Consider the following 15,928-nt stretch of genomic DNA (forward strand, 5'->3'; position numbering starts at 1 on the left):
CTAATCTTCAAAGAGGAGACCTGCCACTTTCTGAGGGAATTTTTTTTCCTTTAATAATGATCCCATCTCCAGCAATAACTAAGTCCTCTTAGTGATTGTTTGTCTGCAAAACAAACATTTAAGAATATAAGACCATTAGCCACGTTATTTCATCTGTCTCTAGGATCTAGTGTTCTCATCTATAAAGTAACAATAATATTATTGTATAACCTATTTTATAGAGTAATTGAAGTGCTATAGAAATGTGAATGGTTATGATGATGACTATGGAATGTATCTTGCCATCTTTGTCTATAGTTTTAACATCCTTCTCCAATATGGATCAGGGCAGCTAGGTGGCACAGGGGGTAGAGCACTGATTCTGGAGTCAGGAAGACTCATCTTCCCAAATTCAAATCAGGCCTCAGAGACTTAGTAGCTGTGTGATCCTGGGCAAGTCACTTAACCCTATTTGCTTCAGATTCCTCATTTTAAAAAGAGTTGGAAAAGAAAATGGCAAAGCACTCTAATATCTTTGCCAAGAAATCCCTAAATGGAGTCACAAAGAGTTGGTCAAGACTTAAAACAACTGAACAACAAAAATAGCACTCTTAACTAGTAGGTTGCTTAATTCAGGAAATTCAGAATGTTTTCAATTGATAAGTATAATCAAAGAAAAGAAACTGAATTTCATCAGGAGACATGTTTTCCATTTTATCTTTACATAATTTCATTTTACCCTTGTGATTTACTCTGCTAGCAGTCTTATGATTGATCTTTTTTTGGGGGTGGGGAATCATTGTACATTTCCTTTTCTCTCATTATTAGCATTATCTAGAAGATATTTTAATAAAGCATTATGAGAAAAATTCTGATTAATCATATTTCCTTCTTCTAAAATATTTATATTGCTTTCATGTAGAACATGCCCCACTCCCTTTACTTTTTTTATGCCAACTCTCATCTTATTTCCCATCTTTCACAGACTAGGAAAAAATACTCAACCTGAATAGATTTGAACTCTATATTGTTTCTTAAGACCTTTCAAGGAAAAGCCCTCATATCCTCCTAGACATTCTTCTTTAGACACAGTTTTCGGAACAAGAATGTCCTTCATTTGTGGAAAAAGTATCATGAGTTGTCTTTATCATTTATAATCTCTTTAGATTAATTAATCCTGATATTGAAATCAGTACCATGAACTCATTTCCTCTACATGGTCCCCTGCTTATGAAGCTCATACTCTTTATATTTCTAAAAAAGCATCTATGTTAAAGCATTCAGGGAATAAGATGTACTGATAAGCTGAAAAAAATGTCTGGAAAGCTTCCAAGTGGAAGTTTTTAGCTGCTTCTAGTAAAGACTATCACTCCTTGCTTTGAAAACATACTTGCTTTAAGTGTACATATACACACATACAGACACACACAGAATTTAAAAATAATTGCACATGGAGGGGAGGGAATGTGTATGCAATTTGTTGCTATTAGTGATACTATAGAGATACCAGTTTTGTAGCCTTTCTTTGCTATAAAAGTCAACAATTTATTTTTGATTGCTTGGGACAGTATTGTTATTACTATTATTTTTCTTTTTTGTTTTGTTTTGAGATTAGGTCTCCCCATTCCTTAACTTTTAAAAAAAAAGTATTAATTTATTTATTTACGAAGCATATATGTGGGTAATTTTTCCAACATTGACCCTTGCAAAACCTTTTGTTCCAAAATTTCTCCTGCTTCCCTCCACTGTCTCCCCTAGCTGACAGGTAGTACAATACATGTTAAATATGTTGAAATGCATGTTAAATCCAATAAATGTATACATATTTGTACAGTTATTTTGCTGCACAAGAAAAATCAGATCAAGAAGGAAGGAAAAGAAAAAGAAAACAAAATGCAAGTAAATAACAACAGAGAGAGTGAGAATACTATGTTATTTCCCACACTCTGTTTACATGATTCTCTCTCTGGGTGTAGATGACTCTCTTCATCACTAAACAAGTGGAACTGGTTTGAATCCTCTCATTGTTGAAGAGAGCCATGTCCATCAGAATTGATCATCATATAGTTTTCTTGTTGCCGTGTATAATGATCTCTTGGTTCTGCTCATTTCACTTAGCGTCAGTTTATGTAGGCCTCTCCAAGCCTTTCTGAAATCATCCTGCTAGTCATTTCTTACAGACTTACAATAATATTCCATAGCATTCATATACCATAATTTATTAAGCCATTCTCCAATTGATGGGCATCGACTCAGTTTTCAGTTTCTTGCCACTACAAAGAGGGCTGCCACAAACATTTTTGCACATGAGGGTCCCTTTCCCTCCTTTAAGATCTCTTTGGGATATAAAGTCAGTAGAAACAATGCTGGATAAAAGGTTATGCACAGTTTGATAACTTTTTGAGCATAGTTCCAAAATGCTCTCCATGAATCCGTTCACAGTTCCAACAATAATGTATCAGTATCCCAGTTTTCCCACATCCCCTCCAACATTTGTCATTATCTTTTCCTGTCATCTTAGCCAATATAAGAGGTGTTAATGGTATCTTAGAGTTGTCTTAATTTGCATTTCTCTAATCAATAGTGATTTGGAGCACCTTTTCATGTGACTACATATAGTTTCAATTTCTTCATCTTAAAATTGTTCATACCCTTTGACCATTTATCAATTGAAGAATGGCTTGATTTCTTATAAATTAGAGTCAATTCTCTATATATTTTAGAAATGAGGCCTTTATCAGATCCTTTGGGTGTAAAAATGTTTTCCCAGTTTATTGCTTCCCTTCTAATCTTGTCTGTATTAGTTTTGTTTGTACAAAAGCTTTTTAACTTAATATAATCAAAATTGTCTATTTTGTGATCAATAATGATCTCTAGTTCTTCTTTGGTCACAAAGTCCTTCCTTCTCCACATATCTGAGAGGTAAACTATCCTGTGTTCTAATTTGTTTATAATATCATTCTTTCATGTCTAGATCATGAATCCATTTCAACCTTATCTTGGTATACAGTATTAGGTGTAGGTCTGTGCCTACTTTCTGCTATACTAGTTTCCAGTTTTCCCAGCAGTTTTTGTCAAATAGTGAGTTCTTATCCCAAAAGTTGGGGTCTCTAGCTCCTCGCCTCCTTCACCCCTTGTCTCACAGGAAGAGGTGACCTTGCTTCTTACCAAGGCTAACCCCTCGACCTGCTCGGGGGTCCCATGCCATCCGTCTCCCCTAGCAGATTGCTGCCTCAGTCATCCCCACACCATCTCTCTTGGTCCAAGGGCTCCTCCCCTCCTGCCTATAAACATGTCCATGTCTTCTCTATCCCCAAACCCGTCAGCTGATCCTTCCATCCTGCTATCACTAACTCTTCTGTCCTTAGTCTATGCTCAACCCCCAAAGCAGAACGACTAGATTACTGTAGTTATAGATTATTTTGTTCTGTGAACCTAGTCTGTTCCACTGATCAACTTCTCTATTTCTTAGCCAGTACCAAATGGTTTTGATGTAAGTCTCCCTATTTCATTTAGATTGAAGGATAGCAGCTATTCACAAGCCCATTACTACTGCTGATTGGCATGAGGTTCCTTCCTCCCTAGAAAACCTAGAAGGCCCTGCCCAGTTGGGGGTGTTGGTATTAGTATTGGTACTGGGCTTGATGATCAGCTTTCAGAACTCTAGAGGCCACATGATCCACCAGCCTCAACCTCTCTAGTAGCATGGATTGTAGGCTTATGTCATCATTAACAGCATCTTTTGGTAATATCTAATATGATACAATATAGAATTTTTGCCTTCTGTAGTTTTTCCTTTCCTGCCTTATTCTAACCTCCTACTCTTCCATCTGAAAGGAGGAAAAAGTAGCTGTAGTCCAAGGAGGTAAAGCTTTTTTTTTTTTTTGGGTCCAGGATCACCCAGCTAGTTCTAGTTAGTGATAGAGCCAGAACTAGAAAACCTGTCTTTAGACTTCTAATCCATTACTCAAAATGATCATTATTATTAACTTTTATTTATTAACTATATTATATACTTCTTTCCCTAGACTCATACAACACAGTCCTTTGAAGCTGATAATGTTGGCTATTTGATACAAAGAAAAAATGCAAATTAGGTCAATAAATATATGCATACATACATGTAAAACCACCTTTTTACTTAGCCCCCAATATTCTCCCATCTGGTAAGCATTATAATGCTGTTTTGTTTTTTTGATCTACAAACATTCTATACTGTGCAGGAAGTTTTAAACATTAAAGCCCTAAATAAATGTGAGTTCCATTCTGGAGAACAGTTTGGAACCATATTCAAAGAGCTATCAAATTGTGCATAATCTTTCACTTAGCAATACCACTACTAGGTCTATATCCCAAAGAGATTAAAGGGAAAAAAAGATTTTTTTATACCAAAGATATTTATAGCAATTCTTTTCGTTGTGGCAAAGAAAATGCTCATCATTTGGGGAATGGTGAAATAAGTTGTGGTATATGATTGTGATGAAATACTGTCATACTATAAGAAATATCAAATGAGATGAAAAACCTGGGAAAACATACAACTTATATAAAACAGAAAGAGCAGAACCAGAACATTATACATAATTGCAGCAATATTATAAGAATGATCAATAGTAAATACTCTGATCAAGACAATGGTCTTAAGAAAATTCCTAAGGATCCGTGATGAAAAATGCTACCCACCTCCAGAGGGAAAACTGATGAAATCAGAATGGAGATTGAAGAATACTTCTTTACTCAATTTTTCATGTTTTATTCATTTGTTTGTGTTTTCTTTGACAACATGGCTAATATGAAAAATTTTTTTTGCTTTACATCCATAACTGATATCAAATTGCTTGCCTTCTCAAGGAGGGAAAATTTGGAGCTTGAAATTTTTAAAATATAATGTTACAAGTAACTGGGAAATATTTAATGAAAGCAGTAAGATATATTTTGAGATGTTAAAACATTTTAAATTATTAAATTAAAACATATGAAATGTATAATAGATTTCAAAATAAATGACTTGTTATTGTTAAACAGACATTGATGATAAAAGAAAATTCAGTTTCCCCACACTGCAAAACATTCACATTGGTACTAGATTAATTTTTTCATCAGTGACGAGATAATAATATCGAGGCAACTATCTAAGACTACCAATTGTGTAACTGCTGCACATAAAATATTATGAATTTTTTATTGCTTTTTCCCATCAGGATCAAATGGCTATTGCTTGTGGATCTCGAGCTCATCTGGAAAAAGAATCAATAGCTCAGGTAAAGCATTCATGGGGTGGCCTGGAACACTTATTTGTTTTCATGTATATATGTTGTAAGAAATTAAATGAACCCTTGATATTTAAGGGAAAAAAAGACCTACTTTTTTTTTCTTTTTAAAAAAAGCTTGAAGAATTTGCTATATTTATTTAAGTGCAAAATTCTGAAATTATAAATGAGCTTAGACTTTCTAAAATTTAAAGACTGGTGAAAACTGGAAAAAATAGAATGCTGATATTATTGAATTTCTCTTAGAGTTCCAATACATACAAAACTTCAAAAAGAAAACAATTTAAAATAATTTGTATATAGACTAACATTTGCCATGTTAACCCACTTTAAAGTGATGTATTTTGAGTTTAACTCAAGAGTTCAAATAGTTAGCTTTTTTAGTGTTGCCTTTATATTAGAAAAGCAATGAAACCTGAAATCTTATTAGTTCTTTGCCATTACTTTTATTTTTCAGTATAAGAAGTCTTAGGAAGGCTTTGTAAACTACAAGAAGAAACTAATCTCTGGAAATTAGGTAGTGTATCCTAGAAAATCTGTGGGGCACCTGGAGAGGAAGGGGTTTAAAATATATTACAGAAGAAAAATGAAGTGATGTATATTCAACTTGTTCTGAAAATTTTAACCTCATCACATTATTAATATTTATTCAGCAATAATGACTATAATGGTAAAAGGAAATAAATGTCCTATTTAGTTTAATTTTTTTTTTTTTTGATTCAGATACATGTGAAAATTACTACCTTCTTATTACTCCCTGCCATGATTTTACCTAAAACTTTAAATTACTTAAACACTTATGTGCCCGGACCTATAATTTTTTTATTCTTTTATGGTGATAAGAGAATAAAGATGCCATTCTGTCATTCTTTTCCAAGAATCCTCTTGAACAAAAGAATGGTCTTTGATATTTATTATTAAGAAAGATTGTAGTGTCCAGACTAGCTCTCTGGAGGATATTGGGACCAGTCTTGATCTTAGTGGAGGAGTGTAATAGGCTGGAAGGCCATCAGGATAGTCAATGGTGGAGTGTCTCTTTCCAGTCCTCTCAGCCTTAAATACCTCAGTATTATTACATCATTACAGCACACTAGTATGTGCCAACTAGAGAACCATTATATCATTACATCACACTGAGCAAGTGCTAATTATAAGCATCCTGCTACATAAATGCCTCTTACTGTAATTATCCCTTGCTTCAAGTAAAACACAGGTGTTTACACCCTCCCTGACTTCTCAGGAAAGGTGAGACCACCAAAGGGAGGTGGGGAGCCAAACCAGACATTGTCAGCAGGATTCTTCTGGGTTTTCAGCCCAGGTCTTATATTTTACCCAGATTTCTCCTACTATCTTTGGCCCTCTATTTCTCCCACTTTCTTTTGTTTTAATTGAAACAGGTATTCATAAATCCATCAGCATGGGAGGTATTGACAAGCACATAGTAATATAACACAGCTAGTAGTGATGTAGCAAACATCATGAATCAACATGAGGAATTATACATGTCCAAAAGTCCTAGAAGGAGGGTATATAAATAACAATCACACACCTCCTTCAGCAGCCAAAATAGTCCAAAACCAATCTGTTGTCCATCACTTCATGTGTCAGGGAATTCAATGATTCCTGCAAGTTTTGAAGTTTTGCATCAGTCTCATCATGTCTCAGAGAATCCATTGATAAGACAATAGTCTTATTAACAATTTTTGATGTTCACGAGTCAATTGCCATAACTTCATCTTTTGTCCATCACTTCACGAATCCAATGTGTCCTGCAAGTTTTGAAGTCTTGCATCAGTCTCCTCATGTCTCAGAGAATCCAATGATAAGACAACAGTCTTATTAACAATTTTTCATGTTCATGAGTCAGTTGCCATAACTGCCATGCTCTTTCAGGGGAGGGCACAGTCAGAAATGGAACCACCCAATGTTTCTTGGGTCTTCTTTGATTCAAGGGTCTGCCTCGTTTCTTTCCAATGGACAAGGCAAATATGGCTCATTGGCACCTGTCTGATTCCTTCTCTATCTGTAAAGATACAAGCAAACCCTTTGCCCCAAGCAGTTAACCTGCCTAGTCCCTTCCATTCACCACTTTCTGGATCTCTTCACATCACCTGGCAATTATCTAAAGATAGTAGAGCTGCTCACACTGGACACTGCTCTTCCAAGGAGTTATAAAACCTGTCTGCCAAAGCCAGTGTATCTTTATCAAAAATCAAAAAATTAATAGTATAAAGAGCTAAATGTAAAAGTTCTTTAGGGTTACCTATGGCTCCCCCTTTTTGTTTTTGGAGGAGTGTCTTGATGTCTCTGTTTCTCCTCTCTCTTTTACCTGTTCTTGAGGATTAAAAGGTATGCCAGTGGTGTGTAAAATCTGATACTGTGCACAAAAGCATGCAAAATGTTTAGAAGTATATGCAGGTCCATTATCTGTTTTTGTTACTTGTGGCACACCCATGATTGCAAAAGCTTGTATAAGGAATTCAGTGACCACTTGGGCTATCTCTTTTGCTGCTAGTATTGCAAAAGTAAATCCTGAAAAGATATTTACTACACAGATATTTTCTCCACAATGTGGATAAAAGACAGAGGACCAAAAGATTTATAATGGGTCACATCCATTTGCCAAATTTTATTGGGTCTCAAACCACAAGGGTTCTTCCCTGAAGGCAGTGTAGGAACCTGGAAAGGAAGGCAAGCTGTACAGGGTTTTCTATGCTCCTAGCTTCCTCTTTTGTTATCCCAAATTGCAAACGTAAAGCTCAAGCAGCCTGATGATATTTAGAATGAGATTCTTGGGCTGCCTGAAATAAAGGAGTATTGGCTAATATGGTTAGAAGGCTATCTGCCTTTGAATTTCCATAAAAAATAGGACCTGGAAGTCCACTATGAGACTGGACATGCAAGATATAAATCTTACCTGGATGCTTTCTCACTTACTCTCGAAGTTCCTTAAAGAGCTGATATATATATATATATATATATATATATATATATTGGAAGCTACAAATTTTATTTAGGCTAAAAAAAAAAAAATTAAGCTGTGGCAATTTTTTGTACCATACTTACTGAATAGGCCGAACCAGATATTATATTTACATCTCCTGAATAATAAGTAAGCTAGTATGATTGCAAACAATTCATTGTGCTGAGTGGACTGAAAAGGAGTTCTGACTGCTCATCAAAGTATACAGCACAAATGTTATGTTTGGATGCATCTGTAAAGATAACTATCTTTAAGAGGAACCTTAGAAATCTTTTCTTCAGGAATCCATCACCAATTATGTAATCGCCGGGTTATCTTTAATGAAGACCCGTGTGTAAAATTTGGAGCCATGGCCAATAAAATTTGCCACTCTGGGATGTTTCACAGCATACATTTATTTGTGGATTGGTATAAAAGGTGTATATCTTGTCAGGTCTTATCCCAAATAATTGTACTACTTGCTTAATGGCCTTTAATAAAATTCTAACCACAAGCACTGGGTAAGGAGTAAGGCTTTGTTCTAGTTGTGGTAGGAGGGTCACCCACTCACACTGTCTCCTTGATGAAGGACTGCTGTGGGTGCCTCTTTTGTAGCAAAAACTGATATTCAAGGGTTTTTGAGTGAGTCAACTACATTGGATAAAGCCAATTCAACCTCTCTCAGAGCCTCTTGAATTTCTTTCTTGAGTTGGCAGGGTGAGTCTAAAGCAGTTTCTCCTCTTAAAATGTTATTTAATAGTTGTAATTGATAGGTAGTTAAGCCCAACACTGGATGCATCCAATGGATATCTCCTATCAATTTCTGAAAGTCATTTAAGGTGTTCAACTTCTCTGTTCTTAAAGAAAGTTTTTGTACTATAAGCATCTTAGGATATACTTCATATCCTAAACATTGAAAAGGAGTGTACCTTTGAATTTTTTCTGGGACTATGTACAGTCTTGGGTCTTCTTTGATTCAAGGGTCTGCCTCGTTTCTTTCCAATGGACAAGGCAAATATGGTTCATTGGCACCTGTCTGATTCCTTCTCTATCTGTAAAGATACAAGCAAACCCTTTGCCCCAAGCAGTTAACCTGCCTAGTCCCTTCCATTCACAACTTTCTGGATCTCTTCACATCACCTGGCAATTATCTAAAGATAGTAGAGCTGCTCACACTGGACACTGTTCTTCCAGGGAGTTATAAAACCTGTCTGCCAGTTTTAGTGTTTCTATGGTCTTTTGTAGACATGCTTCTAACATTTGCTCCTCAGGTGCACACCCCAAGATATCACCCATGTAATGTAACAACATAACTTTTGGAAATGCTTTTCTTACTGGAGTAAGAGTAGCAGCAACGTATATTTGACACATGGTAGGGCTATTTTTCATTCCCTGCAGCAAAACTGTCCATTCAAATCTTTTATAAGGTTCAACTAAATTACCACTGGGCACTGAAAAGGCAAATCTTTTCATATTCTCCTTATCCAGAGGGATAGAATAAAAACAATCCTTAATGTCTATAAGCCAAAGAGACCATTCTCTGGGCAATTGAGTAGGAGATAGAAGTCCAGGCTGAAGAGTTCCCAGAGTTTCCATCTGTTCATTTACTTTTCTCAAATCAGTCAACATCCTCCATAGCAAATACAGGGGAATTCCAAGAACTTAGAGAAAGTTTTAAGTAAGTGTCCTTGGTCAAGTCACTCTTGTACTATATCTATAGTAAGGCCTGAATTTTTTCACTTGTTAAGGACCACTGTTCCACCCACACCAGGGTATCAGTTTTCCATTGAATGGGAACATGTGAGAGGGCTGGCAGGCCCTTCAACAGCAGCCCTGCCTAAAAAGCTAAAGTATTCAGTTGTAATCCTAACTGTTGTAAGATGTTTTCCCCACAGATTAATGGGGATTTTTTTTTAACTACAAAAGGAATTAAAAACTCCTGTTTTATCTTCAGATTTCCATCTCAAAGGGGTAGCACTAACTTCAACTGCTATTGATTCTCCTATGCCTGACATATGGGTGTCTATTGTAATCTTTAGCCAATGACTGGGTCAATGGCACCTCTAAAGACTATGATCTCCACCTGTGTCTACCAATCCTTTCAATGATATGCCATTTACATAGATAGTGAGCATAAGACGGTCAGCTATAACAGCTGCAATTCAGAATATTCCTGGATTTTGTGGCTTGGAGTCAGAATCTGGGCAATGATCACCAAATTGCATATCAGGAGTGTGTATCAGTAAACCTGATGCTACTACTTCTCCTGGTTGATAAGTCACACATTATCTACCTGTATTAGTGACTGGGATATTAGCTACACATTCCCCAGTTTCCCAAATCAGTGTATGGATGAACATTGTTTTGTAAGCATTCTGAAGGGGTAAAATGGTCGAGCTTACTGTGCCTGGAGGTAAGGGATCCATAGGCCAGACAGGAGCAGATTTCAGTTCTCCAGGGGATGTCTCAGTAGTCCCAGTAGCATACAACTCTATTCTCCCTAATTGCAATCCCTTTCTCCCAATAGGTTGCTTCCTGGCTGATTGATTATGTAATCCCTTTCCCCATCAGGTTGCTTCTCAGCTTATTGATCATTTTGGAGTACTGAACTTTTAAAGACTCTCTAGATATAACAACTGCTGCCATCATGCCCCAAGTGTTGTGTTTTTTTTACCTTGGGCTCTGGAGCCAAACCCCACTTACCATTTCCCTGAGTCATTCTGCATTCTGATGCCCAGTGGAAGCCCTTGTTGCATTTTGGAAATGGGATTTTGGGTCTTGTTCTCTCACCCTGTTTTTTCACTTTATCTTTTTGCCAATATTGAGCTTTCAAATGCCCTACTTTACCACATTGAAAGCACTAATGAGTTACTTTGGAAGTCCCTTCCCAAAAGGGACTCTGAAACCAGATGTTCAGATCTTGAAAAGCCTGAATCATGGTCTGAGCATAAAAGTATTTGTGCCCACTGTGGCTTAGTGCCTTATCATCTCTTCTAAAAGGGGCATCTTTTTTTAAGTCCTAGTATAATTCTTCTACAAACCTCATTAGCATTTTCTTTAGCAAGTTGTCTTACCATAATTTCTGTTGCCTCGTTTTCACCCATGGTTTGTGTGAAAGTTTTCCGCAGAAACAAAATCAGCAAAGGGTTCATTTGGACCTTGTACTATTTTCGTGAAGGCTTCCCCTCTATCTTGTTTTCTTGGGAGGGTGGTGCCTCCATGCTTTGATAGCAACAAAAGCAATTTGCCCATATGCTGCCATATGATAATTTTTCTGTGCTAAAGTGTCTGCATAAGGACCTATACCTGGCTAGTTGATCAAAGGTGACTGGTATATTAACTTCAGGTTGCCTATTTCATTGGGTTTGTATCCTACAGAGTTTATTATACTCAGAAAGCCATAACAAAGTTTTTCCAGGTTCTAAACATGTTTTTGCTATTGATTTCCAATTATTAGAGGTTAAAATTTCATAAGCCAAATTCTCTAATGCCATTTTAACATAAGATGATGTAGACCCATAAAGAGTGCAAGTTTTCTTCAGATCTTTGATGATTTCCAGATTAAAAGGAGTGTATCTTCTGATTTGACCAGAAGAGTCAGGCTTTTCAATCACAGGATATAGTTTTATTCTCAAACCAGATATATCCTGTCCTTCCTCATTAGCTTTAATGCCTCTTATACTGGTGACATGGGGAGTGGGTAAAACTGCTACATACACAAAGGTGAAATTGAGGGGGGGGAAGGTCAGGAGATGGGGAATGCCCTAAGGGAACATCCTCAGGGTGTAGTTGGAAATGAAACTGAACTGTGAAAGTGAGAAGCACCACACCCCTTAAGCTCATCAGCACTGTCCTAAAAGTGCTTAACTGTTTTCCACCCATCTCTTCATGCCTTCCAGCTGCTTTGTCAATACCATCCCCTCCTGCTCTTTCTCCTCTCACTTCCTTGTCTTGCTATCCATGTTAAAAATTTTTCCTCATTTTAGAACTTGTGGGATTCTTTAAAGCCAATTGTATTATATTGTACATAAGGAATATTTCCTCAGGAATTGAATCAGGACCCATAGCTTTATAATATTCAATTAGTTGCTCTCCCACTATTTCCCACATATCTAGCTCTAATTTTTCTTCCTTAGAAAGCCAAGGAGATGTGCATTGTAATATATTTAAGAGCCCAGTGATCTGCTTCTGAGTTACCAATAAACCTTGCTTCTCTATTAATCTAACTATGCATGCTACATACTCTCCTCGGGGTGGGGGAGGCTCTTTTCTTAGTATTTGCTCCATTTCAACTGAAAAAAACAAAAGTGACTAGTTTAGCCCTTACCAAAGTTTTCCACTTGTCTATTTTTGTACTCACCCTATTTCCAGGTCACAAGGACTTTTCCACTGAGAAGCCCCACTGAGCAAATAAGTAAAGGGCCTCACGTCCAGAGTCTCACTAGTCTAGGGTCCCATGTTTAGTGCCCCATGAAGCAGTGTGCTCTTTTCAGTGCCCCACGTTGTAGTGCCAAAATGTAATGTCCTTCTAGAGGTCCCTGTTCAGGCACCAAAATGTCATATTCAGACTAGCTCTCTGGTGGCTCTCAGGACCAACCTTGATCTTAGTAGAGGAGTGAAATAGGCAGGAGAGCCACCAGGATGGTCAAGAATGGAACGGCTCTTTCCAGTCCTCTCAGCATTTAAATACCTCAGTATGATTATGTCATTACAGCACACTAAGTATGTGCCAACTAGAGAACCATTATATCATCACATCACACTGAGCAAGTGCTAACTATAAACACCCTGCTGTTGATATGTAAATTCCTCTTACTTTAAGTATCCCTTGCTTCAAGTAGAACACAGATGGTCACATACCTCCCTGACTTGTCAGGAAAGGCAAGAACACCAGAGGGAGGTGGGGAGCCAAACCAGACATTGTCAGCAGCTTTCCTCTGGGCCGAAGGGTCTTATACTTTACCCAGAGTTCTCCCACTATCTGCGGCCCTCTACAAAAGATTGGCAGAGAATCAGCATGGTAAAATGGTTAGAGAGTCAACAGGCTTCAGTCAGGAAGACCTGGGTTCAAGTTCCACTTCTGTCCATGTTATCTGGCAGAGTCAGTTATCCTTAGTGCTCTAGGCAGCTCTCCAAGACTTCAGGTTGTGGAACAGCTGCTTTGGTTGAGGGAGTTTCCTCAGTAGAAGTTTATTTCATTAATAAAACCATGGGTCTAGATCCCTGCCCCCAAAAGACCTGTTGGCAATTTGGTTGTATAACATGCTGGGAATGGTATCTTTAACAGCAGAGACCTTGTTTCTTAGTCTACCTTCAAAAACAAACAGACAAAACAACCACAAAAACATAATGCTTAACACTTTGGACTCTGAATAAGTATGTAGAGATGAAGACAGAACTTGAACAATTGGAATATGGAAATTTCTTTTTCCATAAATAGAGATGTAAACTTCTTGATATCAAACTGTTCCCTACCACCTATTCTAGCTTAATGACTATGCTTTGGGTTGGTTGGTGCTACCCTTCTATATTTTCTCTTGTTTTTAGTACTTCTCAATTTGTGTTTCTCCTGTTGTCAATTAGAATGGTCATCATGACTCCAATGAATCTGTTTGTATTCATATATTGTGAAGACCGAGTTAGCACTCTGGATGCCTTAGAATCATTCGGTGTCAGAATAAGCAAAAGTCCATGGTCTTTATTCTTGGTCTTTAGGGGAAGAAGTGAAAGGGATGGACGCAAGATCTCCACAACCTCCTTTTTCCTCATCTACCGCCAAAGTGACTCTGGCTTGTCTTACTCCACTCCCTAATCCCTCCTGCTATTCTCTGTATACATCAAAAAATCAAGCCAGCACAGAATAGTGGGAAGGGCCATTTTCCAAGCATATGCTAATAGAGTAATTGTCCAATCGGTAATTAACCTTAAGTGCTCTGTTGTCTGATTTCAATGCATCATCTCAGAGTTTCAGCCCTTTACAACATACTACCTTTGTGAAAAATGTATTTTATATTGAATGACAGTTTCTATAAGAAAAGCTTGGAAGTTTAAATATTTTATATTAAATATATTCAGAATTCTCATGGGAAAGTGGTAGCTATAGTCTTTTCTGTAAGAAAAGCTTGGAAATTTAAATATTTTATATTAAATATATTCAGAATTCTCATGGGAAAGTGGTAGCTATATGTAGAGATTACAATGGGCTTCCTTCCTATTAAGTCTTTAGTAGTTGCATCTTAGTTTAGTCTTTTTATTTGCTACAATATATTTCATTTATTTTTTCCATTTGTCTTTTTTATTGATGGTAGTTGATTCATCCATCAAATTTTAACATATATAAAAGTCCATGCTAATGTTCCATTCTAGTATGGAGATGAACATGGATTCTTGAAGTTATATGCTAATGGAGTATAGGTTCTAGCAGGCTCTGCCAAGAGAGAAGCCTTCTAGTATAAGTTAGCAATAAACTGTCACCCTAAAGCCAACCAGTTTAAATATGGAGAGATAGACTCAGTACCAGAATGTTAACCACCAATTTTTTTTTTTTTGACCATGACTACTCTTGAAACCGTATTCTTTTTTTAAAATGTTTTTATTTATATCTTTTCTTTTTTAATATTATCATCGTTTACTTCAGTGTCCCTCTTTCTAACAGAGAGCTATCTCATTTAACAAAATAGTATTTTTAAGACCAAAAACAAAAGAAAAAGAACTAAAAAAAATCATCCCTCTGAAAAGTCTGAAAACATGTACAAAACCTGTGGACTTCCCACATCCACAAAGTAGCGGGTTTATAGTGTCCTCTTAGAAACTTTTGAGGTTTGAAGATTTAGGGGATTTTTTTTTTTTTTTTTTTTTTTGGTAATTTACAACATTCACTTTTGAGTTTTTGTTTCATTCTTTGCATTTTATTATTTATATATGTGTCTATGTTTGTACATCTCTCTATGTGGATGCATGAGAAATTCTATAAAAGTATTCCTTCAATACTTTGGTATGGCTGTAATGATATAAGTTAATTTTGGTAATATTGTCACTTTATTGTTATATTGGCACAGCTCAACCATGAGCACTGGTATTTACCCAACTACTTAAGTTGTTCATTATTTCTTTAAAATGTATTTTTTAATCAAGTCTATAAAAATCTTTTGTCTACTTTGATAAATATGATCTCCAAATACTTTATTCATTTTGTTGGTATTTAGATTAGGATTTTCATTTCTATTATTGCTTCTTAGATTTTATTATTATTAGGACATGGGTAGTGAATTAAGAATATTTTTCAGTAAAAGGAATATTCCCTATGATGAAATCTTTTCTGACAATACATAAGAATATATATTTATCAAGCATCTGCTATATGCAAGGCACTATGCTATGCACAGTGGGAGAATAAGACATACAGTTAGTTTAGGGGATCTTTCTGGCATAGTATTGAAGAAGGCATGAAAAGAATCAATGGCTTTTAATTTGAGCCTTGAAGAAGCACCACTACACCATTTAACAAATCCTAAATCATTTTTCAGTCTTTCTTACTGTAATATTACAATCATATATATTAACTTGACTGTAATATAACTTCATTTTGGTTCCCTTCAAAAACAAAAGAACAACTAAACCATACCAAACTGAATGAAACCAAACCATAGTATCTAGAATCCTTTTTTGACAGAATAACAGAGGGGATTGGTTTTGGCTTTTTGAAAATAGCCATTTT

General features: G+C 36.3%; 1 protein-coding gene across 1 annotated transcript in view; it reads left to right on the plus strand.

Moving 5' to 3' along the window:
* ALG5 (ALG5 dolichyl-phosphate beta-glucosyltransferase) overlaps positions 1-15,928 on the plus strand; it is a 68,069-nt gene that overhangs the window by 32,992 nt on the left and 19,149 nt on the right. Inside the window, exon 7 of the mRNA XM_003764524.3 lies at positions 5,181-5,240. Coding sequence (XP_003764572.1) covers positions 5,181-5,240 — 60 coding nt within the window. The remainder of the gene's footprint in view (positions 1-5,180; positions 5,241-15,928) is intronic.

This window comes from Sarcophilus harrisii, chromosome 3 (assembly GCF_902635505.1).
Source record: "Sarcophilus harrisii chromosome 3, mSarHar1.11, whole genome shotgun sequence".
Classification (NCBI taxonomy): Eukaryota; Metazoa; Chordata; class Mammalia; order Dasyuromorphia; family Dasyuridae; genus Sarcophilus; species Sarcophilus harrisii.